Source organism: Cryptomeria japonica, chromosome 10, assembly GCF_030272615.1.
Source record: "Cryptomeria japonica chromosome 10, Sugi_1.0, whole genome shotgun sequence".
Lineage (NCBI taxonomy): Eukaryota > Viridiplantae > Streptophyta > Pinopsida > Cupressales > Cupressaceae > Cryptomeria > Cryptomeria japonica.
In genome coordinates, this window is record NC_081414.1 from 238,452,393 (window position 1) to 238,468,046 (window position 15,654).

General features: G+C 33.0%; 1 protein-coding gene across 5 annotated transcripts; it reads right to left on the reverse strand.

The window, feature by feature from the left end:
- Positions 1-3,292: 3,292 nt before the first annotated feature.
- On the reverse strand, positions 3,293-11,348 carry LOC131063840 (disease resistance protein TAO1). Of its 5 annotated transcripts, none has more exons than XR_009359269.1 (5): positions 10,191-11,341; positions 9,789-9,864; positions 9,471-9,701; positions 3,645-3,743; positions 3,293-3,499 (listed from the first exon to the last, which is right to left on the reverse strand). XR_009359269.1 is itself a non-coding variant. In XM_059213658.1 (5 exons), exons 1-5 carry the CDS (start codon positions 10,791-10,793, stop codon positions 8,725-8,727), a joined length of 978 nt encoding a protein of 325 aa, XP_059069641.1. In that variant the 5' UTR covers positions 10,794-11,340; the 3' UTR covers positions 8,574-8,724. The 5 variants fall into 5 exon arrangements, 4 of the variants coding, with proteins under 4 accessions (XP_059069642.1, XP_059069640.1, XP_057853779.2 ...); XM_059213658.1 differs by lacking the exons at positions 3,293-3,499; positions 3,645-3,743 and adding exons at positions 8,574-8,747; positions 8,868-8,912 and having other exon boundaries at positions 10,191-11,340; XM_059213659.1 differs by having other exon boundaries at positions 3,293-3,743.
- Positions 11,349-15,654: the final 4,306 nt, after the last annotated feature.

Here is a 15,654-nt window from a genome sequence, read left to right on the forward strand (position 1 = left end):
GAGTATTGCAACATTTCACTCTTAGTTGTCCTCTATTAAGAATATGGACCGTAGTATGGAATGCTTGTTTCTAATACATATGAGGTGGATTTTCCTCTCTTTACATTTTTCTTTCCCCGTGTCAAATAGTTGTATTATTATTTTTGTAATACTCCATTTTTCTAAGGAGTTCTTGACGAAAATAGATGTTTCTTTATATACATTTTCTTAAATTTGGGTTCCTTCTACCACTAATATTCTAGATCTTGCCTTCCTAATTTCATAGCCCTTATCGTCAAAAGTGAGATTGTTATCTTTCCTACACATTTGTATTACATAGAGAAGATTGTTATTGAGACCCTTAGCGTAGAGAATATCTTCTACATTGTTCTACCCATCAATAGTTATTACTCCCTATCCAAAAATCATTGTACATGAGTCACCTCAAATATAATTGCGCCTCCAATCCATTTCTCAAGATTGGTGAACATAATTTTGTCACATGTCATGTGGTCAAAATAGCTACTTTCAATCACCAAAGAGTTTGTCTCTTCTTTTTTATGGAAGCCAATCCACACAGGTATAGATTTTTTGATATTATTGTCAGTTTCTTGGGTGCAAGACACCTTAGTAGGATTTATAATATAAATAAAATGATAACTTTGTTTAAGGTCTTGAAACCATGGAAGCAAATACACACTAAATCATTTTTTTAGGGCTTCAACCCAAGTTCATTACTCTTTGATAATTACAACACTTATGGAAAGATGATTTAGCCTCAAATTAGTATGAATAATTAATTAATTTGAATAATAATAATAACTCAACATGACTACATAAGCTACTTTGAGACATTGCATCTAGCACACTTCTGGCTTTACTCAAATGTAGCTACTTTTAGATCACTATCTCCAATAAGCATTAGAAATTTATTTACACACTTCCACACAACACACCACCATCACATAAGGTCAAATATGCGCTTTTCCCCATTCCCAGACATGCATAACACATTGAAATCCATTAAGGAAAATCTTTTCCATGACCCAATCAATTCCCAACAGCAATCAAAATTCAAATTTACAGACACGAAGAAGACAATCTTTTCTGAAAATAAAATGCAGAAGTAAGAGCCACCAACCTACAATACGCAAAACCAAAAATTGAAGTTGAAATATGAAATCATCAAGCCTTCTCAAATACAAATAATTAAACAATAAATGGAGCACAATTAAATATTAATAAATTAGATTAAATAAATTAATTACTCAATTTCTTAATAAAATGAATAATCCAATCATGTAATAAATCCAATAACCAAACCGCGACTGAGAAAAATAAGAAGCCAAAGAGATCGTTTGACCTCATAACCTATGGAACGAGGTGGAAGATACTTAACCAATACGACACATCTCTTAGTTGACCCTCAAGAAAAATCAACTAAGCAAAAGACAACAGGATAAACTAACGAGGTGTACATCTTAAACCAAGAGTGTGTGAGAGAAACTATGTCATCTCCGACAACTTGCCATTGGGATATAGACACGGTCAGAACTGTGGAGTTAGGTGGAGTCAATATCTTGTACCTACAAACCTGCATCAAAGGCCAACATGACATATACAATACATACACATCACAATAAACAAATAGGTGATAGAGAATCGCGATGACATATCCCGCTCGCAATGAGTGATATGGCATCGTCTCTACTCACGAAGACAATCACATAATATAATACCTAAACATCACATAGAATCATTATCATGAAGTGGGGTTGGTATCATTATCAATCTCATAATTCATGGCATAAATAGGGTACATATAGAAAGTTAGTAGATAATTTAGCATCATAATTTTTTTGTTTTAGTTTATCATAATAATTTTTTAATTTGTGTTCTTACCTAAAGATTTTTTTATGTTTCCCTCTTGATGTGGCTTATTATTTGAAAGAAAAGTTAATTATTAGTAATATATGTCCTATTATATTGTTTTCCTTGCAAGTTAGTTCTTTACATCATGAGTAAAATTGAATTTTTGAAAGGGCACATAAACCTTAGACAACTAAAATGTCAAACACATCAAGAAAAACCAATAAATTGAAAGATATGCAGATGTTACAATGTAAAAAGCACACTAACAACACCATGAGAGTTAGGAGCTAAATGCCTACAAAATCTCCAATTTGATCTCAAAACTGCACACCCTTGACCTAGGTGTGATATTTTGAGATCTTTTAACAATAGTCCATGGCTAAAATTTTCCTACATCCACATGGAGAGGAGACATAAGAATGGAATCCATATCTATGCTATTCAACCAATAGATGGAATGACCAAGATATGATAAATGATAACTATATGGAGATGGTGCAATCTAAGAAGGTATGACCAATCATGTACCATAAGTAGTACGCTCAAACACACACAAACACACATGTATATATGTATATATGTATATGTGTGTGTATATGTATATGTATATGTATATACATATCTATATGTATATTTATATAAATATATACACATCTCACACAAGCATCCACATATATATCAATATCAATTGATATACATTAAATCATTTTTGATATCAAAATCATAAATATTTTGATAAGAGTTCAATTAAATTGCTTTAAAAATGAACTAATAAATAAATAATGATATCAATATTAATTTGTCCATTTATATATCAAATTCCATGTTCATGTCAATACCTTAATACATTTGCTACAACTTATAATACATACTTTTTTATGTTTATTTTTGTTGTGGGTGTCAACTTTGTCCCATGCTCTGACATAAAGGACATTCTTTAAGAGTTATCTTGTATTTATTCACTACTAGTATTGTCCCATGCTCTAACATAAAGGACATATATGATTTGATATTATAGTTAAAATTAAAATGACAAAATTGATATAAAAAATAGATACATTTTATATTTTTTTAAATTGCATATTATAATTTAAAAATAATAGTATATAAATTTATACAAAACTATTACAAATATAAATAAATATATAAATTCTTAAATTTAAAATTATAAATAATTAAATATTAAAAATACAAAATATTTGTCAAAAGTTGTATCTCAATTGGTTGAGCAATGGACTTTCTAATTTTGATTTTCCCTTATCTTTTGGTTATCTAAATTTTGTGTTTTCTAATAGTTTTCTTTTTGACTTGACTTATAGATTTACAGAAATTTGATCTTTTAAAATAAAAGAATTTATAAAATTCATAATTGTATAAAATAAATATTCATTCAGAATTGAAAAACAATTATAGATTAACCAACTTAGACCTATATTCTATTGAAAAGCAGAGTATTTTTCTTAGACTTAAAACGTGTAATCCTTCACAAAAATAGTTGTGAATAATCCAGTAATACATAAAAGGACTTCAACTATTAGCTCTTATCGAAATTGATAATTCTGGCTTCTCCCTGGCTTTCAAGTCATATCAACGAAAGATCTTAATTAAATTACTCAGATGGCTTTCCTTTGCAATCTTTGCTTGCTGACTACCGAACAAAACCAAAGTCAAGTTTAAATTTGGTGGCGTTATTCAGGTGATAGGAATAAAAATAATCAGATAATGTGATACACTTCCGCCAAATGAATAAAGCCAAGAAAAGATTAACAGGCCCAATGACTACAAATACTTACAACACTTTCTCCAAATGCATAATGTTAAAGCACATGCATACATCTGCATTTTCTTGTCTTGCTACCATTTGTCCCTTCAACAATACAATTTGCTTTGCTCTGCACCGCAATACACGGTAACATTATGTTTATGTATCAAAACAACTATTGGAAAATTAAAGAATGTAGAGTTTCTCATTAGGAGGAACAACTTGGCAAGAAAAAATGGAAAAGGCAAACTGTTTTAATAGACTTAAATGGATGCTCTGACAAGATATTTTTTAACTAGAACTTATTTATAAACCCAAGTTTAATCACCATTGTTGAGAGCAAAGGGAATACTATAGAGCTCCCTTCAAACCCAACAAGGTCAGTACACAATTAACACCACTAGCCTTCAATGCAATGCAGGATGGTGAAATATATAAATCAGCAATTGAGTTAATTTGGCACATAGCCATTGATTGGTATCAAAGGAGCTCTATCAATATATTCCAATAACATACCCGATTTTAACTTGTTTGAATAAGATTGGGCATTCACAAAATTGCCTTTATAAATTTATAAATTTTTAGGTTTACTGACATTTAGATTGCTTACAGTGAAGGCCTTACATAGTGTTAACCTTCTAGATAGTGAAGGCCTTACATAATGTTAACCTTCTAGCTATTGTATTTAGCTAGTTCTATACATTTATAGATCTTGGTCATACTATGTAACCTTCATGAGAATCTATGACATAACATCATTAACCCAATGCAATATTGAAAAAAACATCATTAATCTATTGAATTTCAAAAAGGCATAAGTGACAAATATATCCAACGGAAGTCAGAAATACAAAACCCTTAACTATCAGGACCAATTGTATCTTAGAATATGCGGAGAACGGTTATTATGCCTTGCTCATTTTATAGTAGTCAGCTACGTTGATACTATAATTTTTAAACACTTCAGAAGTTCCAAAGGGGGTACTATGACCCTCTGTACTTACTTTGGAGCTTCTGAGCTGTTTAAAAATAATTGTATCAATTTCGATTTAATCCACTGATAAAATGCCCAGGCATAATAATCATTCCTGGGGTATTCTAAGATACAATTGGTAATAATATTGTTAAAGGTTTTCTATTTCTGATTTCCGTTGGATATATTTAATAATTGTATCAATTTCGATTTAATCCACTGATAAAATGCCCAGGCATAATAATCATTCCTGGGGTATTCTAAGATACAATTGATAAAATGCCCAGGCATAATAATCATTCCTGGGGTATTCTAAGATACAATTGATAAAATGCCCAGGCATAATAATCATTCCTGGGGTATTCTAAGATACAATTGATAAAATGCCCAGGCATAATAATCATTCCTGGGGTATTCTAAGATACAATTGGTAATAATATTGTTAAAGGTTTTCTATTTCTGATTTCCGTTGGATATATTTGTCAATAATGCTTTTTGAAATTCAAGAAGGTTAACACCATGTAAGGCCTTCACTGTAAGCATTCTAAGATGTCAGAAAACCTAAAAATTTATTGATACTGATCCCTTACATATGTTACAGGTCTTATGAGGCAACTTCGTGAATGCACAATCTTTTTCAAACAAGTGAAAATCAGGTATGTTATTTGAATATATTGGTAGAGCTCCTTTGATACCAAAAAAAAACTAAATTGACTCAACTGTTGACTTATGCATTGCATTGAAGGCTGGTAGTGTTAATTGTGTACTGACCTTGTTTGGTTTGAAGGGATCTCTACAATATTCTCTTTGCTTTCAATAGTAGTGATCGAACTTGAGTTTATAAATAGGTTCTAATTAAAAAAAATCTTACCAGAGTATCCATTTAACTACCTACCATTTAACTAGTAAATGATAATATTAAACAAAGGCTTGGTTATTTTCAGTTCAGTACTCACTCTCTCTGTAATCTTCTTTAATATGTAGGTCCCCAACCTGACCTACCCAGGCTAGGGAATTCTTACAACAGTCCCCCAGAGACAACGGTGCTAGACTCTTTTTACCTTACAATAGATTTTAAATACATTCCAACACCTTTTACACAAGAAGACAAATTCTTCAACATTCGTGGAAACCTATTAAAAGTACATTGGGAGAGGTTCAATATTTCACTTCATATATATTGGAAGGAAAAAAGGTCATATGCTAATCTGGTGGCTCTTATGCATCTGTGCTCTTCTCGTTAAGTCGCTTGTAGTGTCTGTCTAAGAATCGAAGAAACACGACCTCGACTAGAAAAATTAATATATAGCACGATCACATTAGTATAAATGGCAAAGTAATTGTTGTTCTTACAAATTAAGACAAAATTAGTTTGCCAAAAACCATAACATGAATACTGGGCATACCTGTATACGTTGAGCATACCTGTATACGTTGAGAATGTTGTTGTTGTTATAAAATCGAAATAAATTGGCCTTCAGAGCCATAATATGAATACTGGGCATACCTGTATACGTTGAGAATATTTCTTATCCTAACAGTTTTTCTCTCCTGTTGGGAGTTGTCCCATTTGTTATCCAAAAGCTATCCAAAACATTAAAAACAAGAGCTGCAGGGCAGCGAAGTTCCTGCCAGGGAATGAAGGATTGTGTTTGTAATAGGATTTGCTAAGGCTGGTAGCTAAATTGTCTTATAACAAGGAGGTCAAATGCAAGAGCTTATGCCAAAATAAGAGTGTTGGAATAAAGCATTAGGGATACAAGAATATCATCAGATGATGTGTGAAGGAATCGAGTGATAGCAAGCTAGACACAATTTGTTTAAAGTGTTTAGAAACTTTAATGAAAATGCAATTGGCAGTTGTAGATGTAGACTATACAGTAGTTTTGTGTATGCAACATGGGAGTTGTGGAATAGGATATGCAACATGAGAGTTGTGGAACAGGATGTTAAGTTCATTCAAAACATAAAGAGAACTATACATAACAATAAGGTATGATGTAAAATAAAGATTTCTTCTTAACAGAGATTCTTTGAAGTCGTGGATATTCATTTATAGTAGGTGAGATCATTACATATATGATAAAGATTCAATTTATTAAAAAACTAGAACATTTTCAAATACCTAGCATAGCTAAATTAACAAATGTGGTCAGAGAACCAAGCAGGAAGTTGTTTACATCCATCTTCTAAGATTTGGTCATGCTCTCCACTTAAAATCAAAATTTCCCACAAAACACCCAATCAACAGTCCTTGAATACAACCTTGGATAAACGACATCTAGACAACAAAAAAAACAGTCCATGAAAAAAAGAATGAAAATAAATCAGTACCAAATGTGTATGTATAACAAAACTCTCTGTATTTGTAATACATGCATCACCCACATTGTAAGGATGCACATGATTCCTTCCTGATTTACATTGGTGAATCGGTACATAGATACACCTATTAATTCCACCTTGGTGATGAAAGACGGCTCATGTGGCAGCTCTTCTCTAGCCTGGGTGTGCTTTCTCCAAACTTCTCTCTAGAAGAACATTGTTCATCTTCATGATGGTAGCAGAGTAAAAACAGTCCATGAAAAAAAGAATGAAAATAAATCAGTACCAAATGTGTATGTATAACAAAACTCTCTGTATTTGTAATACATGCATCACCCACATTGTAAGGATGCGCATGATTCCTTCCTGATTTACATTGGTGAATCGGTACATAGATACACCTATTAATTCCACCTTGGTGATGAAAGACGGCTCATGTGGCAGCTCTTCTCTAGCCTGGGTGTGCTTTCTCCAAAGTTCTCTCTAGAAGAACATTGTTCATCTTCATGATGGTGGCAGTTACTCTGCTAGTGAGGAGATACTATGTGAAGGGGAAAACCTCTTGTACTCATTACGTTGTGAGCATTTTTGTGTGGTTGATGGCTCCGTGGAATGGCAATCTATGTGCCACAATAGAGGATTCCTAAAGTCTAAGTGTGGGGGAGTGTTGTTAGTGCCATGACTGCCCTCATTATCAATTGTAATTACTGTGTTCCTCATGGGCTTTCTGGAAAGCCAGACTTTTGTTAGGTTTGGGTTTTCTACACCTGTTATGCTTATTTATTATTCCATGCTACCTATGATGTTGAACAAGAATGAATAAAATATACATTGAAGGACGGGTAAGAAGGGAAATACTATGTATTCTCCTAATTGATCAATGTCAGGAACATGTCAAATGAGGAAATGAGAAAGATGGAAGGAGAAAAATGAGAAATATAGGAGAAACACTGTCAAATGAGGAAATGAGAAAGATGGAAGGAGAAAAATGAGAAATATAGGAGAAACACATTTAAATCATTTAGCTTATAGGTTAAAAGGAATGCTAAGAACATGGATGTGTTTTGAATTGGATACCTTAAATTGAGTTTTAACTGTTTATTATCTAATTCGGATATAATACTTAGAATATACTTCAGAGAAGATTGAACTTGTCCTTTGAATTTTCTATTAATTTGTACTTAGAATATACTTCTATTAATTTGTACTTAGAATATACTTCAGAGAAGATTGAACTTGTCCTTTAAATTTTCTATTAATTTGTCCCAAATCTATGGCAATTTGACTTTACTAAAACCCCTTTGAAATGTCTCAAAAATTTGTATGAGCCAGAAACAACAAGAATTGTCGACTAAATTGAGGCAAGAAAAAATTCAGATGGAAAATAAACTCAAAAAAATCAACGATACTAGTAAGAAATTGAATACAAAGATGAGTGAGGATAAGAGGTCATGGGGTTCCTGTAAGGAGAAGTTGGAAAACCAGGTTTCAGAGCTACAAAATGAGCTTAATGAAGCAAAAGTATTCAGCCAAGGACATGAACAACTGTGCAGTAAGCTGAGACAAGAAAAAACTGATTTGCAAGAAAGAGTTTTACAGTTGGATGGTGATCTTAATGAAGCAAGAATTTTGATTAACAAACATCAAGAATTGCGCTCTGAATTACTGAAAGAAAATAATCAATTGGAAAATAAGGTAAGAGAATACAATGATGAGACTGAAGAATTGAAAGCAAAATTGTCTGAAGCTGGGTGCTTGTGGGAATCTTCTAAGACAGAGTTGGAAGCCACTGTTGCAGGGCTGCAAAATGAGCTCAATGAAACAAAAGTGTTGAGCCTGAAACATGAAGAAGCATGCATTCAATTAAGGCATGAAAAAATAAAATTGGAAGAGGAGTTGAGAGAGTTGAATAATAGGAATGAGGAATTACATGAAAAAATGACTGAAAAAGTTTACCTTTGGGATACTTGTAAGGTGAATTTAGAAGGTACGATTGTAAAGCTGCAGAAAAAGCTGAGTTAGAAATTTTTTTAAATCAATCCATTAATGAAACTCAACAATTGAAGGAAAAATTGGCTGAAGATAGGCACATGTGGGACGCTTCCAAGGGAGAATTTGAAGTTACAATTCCGAAACTGCAAAATGATCTCAATGAAGCGAGAATGCTAAGCCAAAGTATGAAGATTTGTGGTCTCAATCAGGAAAAGAAAAAAATGAGTTGGAAAAGACTCTTAGACAACTACAAAATGAAGTCGATGAAACAAAGATTTTGAGAGTAAAAGACCAAGAGCAGTGTAATGTGCTAAGGGAAGAAAACAATCGGTTAGGACATAAGGGAAGAAAACAATCGGTTAGGACATAAGTTGAAACAATGCAATGACAGCATTGCAAAATTAAATACAAAAATTAAAGAAGAGGAGCTATTGTGGGTTTGTAAGCTGAGCTGCAAGAAATAGGTATGGAGATTTCTTCTTGGAAGAATAGGTACTGAAAACCCCTAGATGAGAATTCAGCAGATGGTACAGAAGTTCTCATTTTCGAAACGGAATTTATACTCACCATTTTCCAAACTGTAATCATAATAAACCCTCGGAACATACACAGTTGTCGGGTTCTCTGATTTATTCTCTTCTTTCTTTTCCTTATTTCTCTCCTTAGCAGGCCCAACGCTCTGCAGTTCGACAAAATTAAAACCGAATTCCCTGAGTCTTGAGGCAATAAACAAAGGGTCTGCTTCCCCAATTACAGTCATCGTTTTTTCCTTCATGTCCACAGCCACAGAATCTACCCCTGCAATTCAAATATTCATTCATTAGATTGTGAAGAGGAACAAATCTAGGGTTAGGGTTTGAGAGCGGAAAGGAAAAAGTAGCAGACCTTCCACCACTGCAACCACTTTAAGGGCTTTCCTCTTTCTTTTCTCGTCCTCAATCGGCAATTTTAACACCATTTTCTGCAAGTTTTCAACACAGATGTTTATCAGTTGGAATTTTGACATGAATCCAGGAACTGAAGATATTTATAAACAGATATGATTGGCGATGAATATCTTTGAATGATCAATATAAAATGACCATAAATAGAAGGGGCGTTGGTGAGCATCAATTAGTAGCCCGCCCTTAAATATCTTAGATATAATCAAAGACCACTGTTTTCCTTCGGTATCCTGCAACTTATACAATGACGGGAATGTATGTATCTCATAACGAAAAGAGTGATGAAATTAATAGCATTGGTATAGTTACAAAATTCAATTTAACAAAAACCACCAACTCTTACGTTGAAGGAGGAATCAGTTACCACAGCTAAATTCCTTTCTTCCTTCTCCCTTCGCATTTCCATCCACCGCTGAGTTATCCCTTCATTTCCTGAAATGTCTATATACAACAAACTTTGACTGCCTTCCACACGATCCATCCATTCAGCACCCAATCTCTTACAATTTGAGAGATTTAATCTTGTCAATGATGGGAGAGTGTGGAAATCGTCGGAAATATTAGCCAAATTAGAGCATCCTGATAAATCTACATTCTCCAAGCAAACAAGCTGACCAAAACAATCTGGAAATCTGGTTAAACTGCAGCATCCGGACAAACTCAACTCTTTTAACGCTCCAAGGCAATGGAAGTCGCCGCACAATTCCTCTAGTTTATCACATTTGGATAAATTTAAAGTTTGCAAACTTTTTAGTTTACCAAAAAAATCTGGAAGTCTGGTTAAACTGCAGCATCCGGACAAATTCAACTCTTTTAACGCTCCAAGGCAATGGAAGTCGCTGCACAATTCTTCTAATTTATCACATTTGGATAAATTTAAGAATTGCAAACTTCTAAGTTCACCAAAAAGATCAGGTAGCTTGGTTAAACTGCAGCAGCTGGACATATCCAACTCTTTTAATGCTCCAGAACCTAGCAAGACTCTAAGACAGCCACATTCGTCACATTGGAAAGGGCATCTGTGCACAGTATTTGCTTCCACATAATGTTTACGTGTAGGATGTTATAGCATCTTCCTGACAATCTACCCTGCACCCTGCATTTTCCTGGAAATCAGGATTGCGATCTGTTCCAAGCTATCGTCGGGAACCCTGCTTTGACAGTCCTGGTTCTGAAGATGTAAGTTTTTCATAGATCTGACCTCTGCAAGTTTTTCCCAAATGGCCATCTGTTTCAAACCACCGTCAGGGACTCTGCTTTGACGACCCTGCACCTGCCTCTGCAGACGTGCGTTCTCTCTTGTTGAGAACCGCAAAAACCCCTGCAAACCCCTGCAAACCGTCCAAATATCCAATACGCATACGCCAAAAAGCTTGAGCATAATAATTGACATAAATAATACGCATCTTTACCAGATAGAAACTAAGGAAATAGGGAAAATTTTACAACAAAACCATGTGTTGATTGGTTGGGTGTGCTCAGATTAATAACGTGTTAAGCAAAATAGCCTCCGCTATAGTTTCCTGCGGGCAGGAACTAACAAATCTTTAGGATGGCATGCGCCACCAAAAGATATTTTCATTGAGATCTTGATATTGGCACATTTTAGGGAATTTGATTTTGTGTTAAATGCAATAAGCTTTTCTATAATCGTAGAGTAATAAAATAAAATAAAGGTGTAGAAAAATGAAATTACTGCTGCCTGAGTTGATAGCTGTAAGGATTTTTTAGAGAAAGCATTTCTGTGGTGTTGAAATTATGTTACTCAAAACTCAATTTATAGATTTATATTTTTAGAGAATTTTTAGATCAAATTCTGTCATTCACAAGAATACTATTGAAATTGTATATCAATATGTAGATCCAAAATTTATTTAGATACTGTAATACTGATTAAATAGTATGTCAGATTAAATCTAGTTGACTTTCTTGAAGTTAATTAGAACAATACAGTCAACTAGATTTAGTCTGGGATATTCTGATAGTAATACAATTAAATCTATTTGAAAAAAATCAAAATAATAAAGGAAAAAATAATATTTTTCAATGAATCCAGACAGACTTATCAACATAGTACATCTCAACCTTAATTCTTTAAAGCTGAAAAGACAAAAAAAACAAGAAAAAGAAACAGAGTTAACATACTCAAAACAGAGTTATAAAAATAGTATATCCCATTAAAATATAAGAAACCTTGCATCTAAAAAGAGAAAAAGCCATGTTGGCCGGCGTCGCTGTGTCTCTGTTGACCAAGAGGGGGAATGTTGTAAGACAGATAGAATTCCCTATCAAACGGATTCAGCTGACTCATTTTCTTTCAGGCTGTAATAACAAGTGAAAGCAAAGCCTCAAGGAATCACGAGTAAAAAGATTCATAAACTGAAACCACAGTGGGTTGTATTTATATCAGCTTGTCATGGAGATTAACCAATTAAAACACTTTGCCTCTTCAAGATATAAATTGATAGAGCGTTGATTCTACTGAAAACAAATTGTAATGACCTAAGTTGCTTGTCAAACCTAGATGAATATGAGGTTCATACAGAGTTCAACTGAAGAAAGAAACATCCTGAATAGGTTAACTATCATTTCTTTATAGCTCTGAAAATACTAATATTCAACAACTTCAAAGATTTATCGTACAATACATAGACCAACTGTAAACCTACGGAAGAGAGGGTACAAAAATAAAATATTGTTTATCAATCTCCCCACAATCCGTGCCAGAACAATTAATGGGACAGGTGATAGGTTGGAGGTGTAGATTGAGATAGGAGTAGACTGAAATCCAGTCGTATCCAAGAAAGATCAGGTTTTTGTTAGTCTTTAATGTTGAAGATTGACAATAGATATGGGAGAAATGGACATCTTAGGAAAGGCAGTGAGTAATTGGGATTATCTTCCAACATATCTGAAGCCTATTTCTTATTAGTTTTTAGCAATCAAAATAATAAAGCAAAATCATCTTTATTAGTGGGATTCATATTACGATATAATAATAGGATTTAATTGCATAATTTTTGAGTTAAATTGGTTCATTCATATTTCATAACAGATATCTAGTGAGAATGAATGGTCTACTTAACATTCATTGTATCGAGGTGATGCACACATGGCTGAAACATCAAGACTTCCTAAGAGTAGGTCACCCATCCTAATAATTTTTCTGACTCAAACATGAGAAACTCCATGATTAAGTGTGCTTGAATTGAAGTAATACTGAGATGACTGACCTCATTAGAAATTCCAATACTTCATTAACCAAACCATCTTAAATACATTCATAAAGATTATATATTGATTAGATTCTTTTACAATACAACTTAATTCTTAAACTCCCACCAAAATTCATTCTTTTATATGACACAGCCACATTATCTTCTATTGTATTGCAAGATTGATAGTGAATGTTTTAGGTGATATGCCAAAGGTCACAAAATGCATGCATCATTAAGAAAAAACCCCACGAAAAGTAAAACCTATGAACGTTTCAATTAGATCTAGGCTAACCCAAAGAATAATAAACTTGTTAAACATGCAAGAGACCTTAGTAGGATTTATAATATAAAGAAAATTACAACTTTGTTTTAGGGCTTGAACCCAGGGAAGCAAATACACAGTAAATAATTTATTTAGGGCTTCAACCCAAGTTCATTACTCTTTGATAATTACCATATTTATGTAAGGATGATTTAGCCTCAAATTAGCATGAAGAATTAATTAATTTCAATAATAATAACTCAACATGACTTCAAATTAACATGAATAATTAATTAATTTCAATAATAATAACTCAACATGACTTCAAATTAGCATGAATAGTTAATTAATTTCAATAATAATAACTCTACATCACTACATCAACTACTTTGACACATTGCATCTAGCACACTTCTGGCTATACTCAAATGTAGCTACTTTTGGATCACTACCTCCAATAAGCATTATAAAGTTATTTAAACACTTCCACACAACACACCACCATCACATAAAGTCTAATCTGCATTTTTCCCCATTCTGAGACATGCATAATATTATGAAATCCATTAAGGAAAATCATTTCCATAACCAAATCAATTCCCAAGAGCTATTAAAATTCAAATATGCAGACACAGAGAAGACAATCTTTTCCAAAAATAAAATGCAGAAATAAGAACCACCAACCTACAATTCGCAAAACCAAAACTTGAAGTTGAAACCTGAAATTGTCAAGCCTTCTCAAATCTAAATGGCAATCCACTCTTCCAAACCAAATTTGAACCAAAACTTGAAGTTGAAATACGAAATTGTCAAGCCTTCTCAAATCCAAATGGCAATCCACTCTACCAAACCAAATTCGAAAGCCTCTTGCAATGATCTACCCGATAGCAGACTAGCAAGCCAAAATAAATAGAAAAATTAAATTTTAGATTATAGTTTTTTATAGTTTTTCCCACCAATAGAAAAATTTCAAAAACCATATATATTAGTTACCATTGCAAAGTTCAAAAAATACATAATATAAATATATATTTCTTACCTACTCAATCAAGATGACCAATTGAAAATAAGGGTAGGTAAAATATATCAAACTCAATTACTTTAATATAGAAATGACATTCAATTAGGAAATACAAATATTTCCTCAAAATTTGACGGTAGGTTAAAATAATATTATTTACAAATAATATTCCATATTTTAATTAAATAATTCTTACACAATAATTTATAATTAATCTTCATTATTCATAATAACGCAAATAAATAAATAAAATAAAATAAATAGAACTCAAATAAATAATTAAATTAAAATCAATAAATAAAAGTCATCTCAACAATAAATCAAATAAATTAAATAATTAAACAATAAATGGAGTACAATTAAATATTAATAAATTAATTACTCAATTAAACTCTTTTTTGTATTAAGTATCATAAAACAACATTACAAATTGAAAGGTCTTGGTTGAGAAAAACACAACCGTCTAACAGATGGGACTCATAGTATCAATAAAACCATGGCTGGAAAGCCTGCAAGCCATATCATGTGACCTTACATTTAGGTTACAGATGAAGCATAGGATAAATAATCAAATAAATAGTAAATATTCATTTAATTAAATGGATAGATTTATGTGACTACACCCATATTTCTATGTGGGTTGAGGGAGCCCGTAAAAACCCTCTTGGTTTCTTTGGTGCCTTCTCAAAACTTTGTTTCCTAGATTGGTCCTTCAAGCTATTCTGTTGTGATCTAGGCTGTTTTTGGTTGTGAGAGCCTTTCAAAACCCACTCTTTTGGTTGGTTGTGGGAGCCTCATAAAAACCCACAGTCAAGGTTGAGGGAGCCTGGAAAAACACTAAGTATTGTGTTCTTATCAAGGATAGGCTGGATGTTGGCAATTTTCAAGGCCCATTTTGCCCAATGTTTGGTTCTGGTTAGGTTCAGGTGTTGTTTTGGAGAGATTGGAGTATTTTTTACAGGTTAAGGTAGCCTTGGAAAACTCTTCTTGTTTGCTAAGGGTGCCTGGTAAACCTTTGTGTTCAGCTTTTAGATCTATAGTTTGTTGTCCTAGATCTGTTGTTTGTGCCAACCTGGGTTGTATTTCATATTATTTTTCTATGGATAGCATATGGTTTGTTGTGGCTGCTTTGTTTTGTAGCTTCTTTTGCCTTTGATGTTGTAATGTTTGACTCTTCTTGTGAGGTGGTGGCTAGGCTACTTATTCTCCTTGATATATCTTCCTACAGTGTCTGTTTGTTGGTTCCGAATCCATGAAAAATTCAAGGGTTTCAAGTCCCTTTAGAACCTTTTGTCTTGTGTTTTGG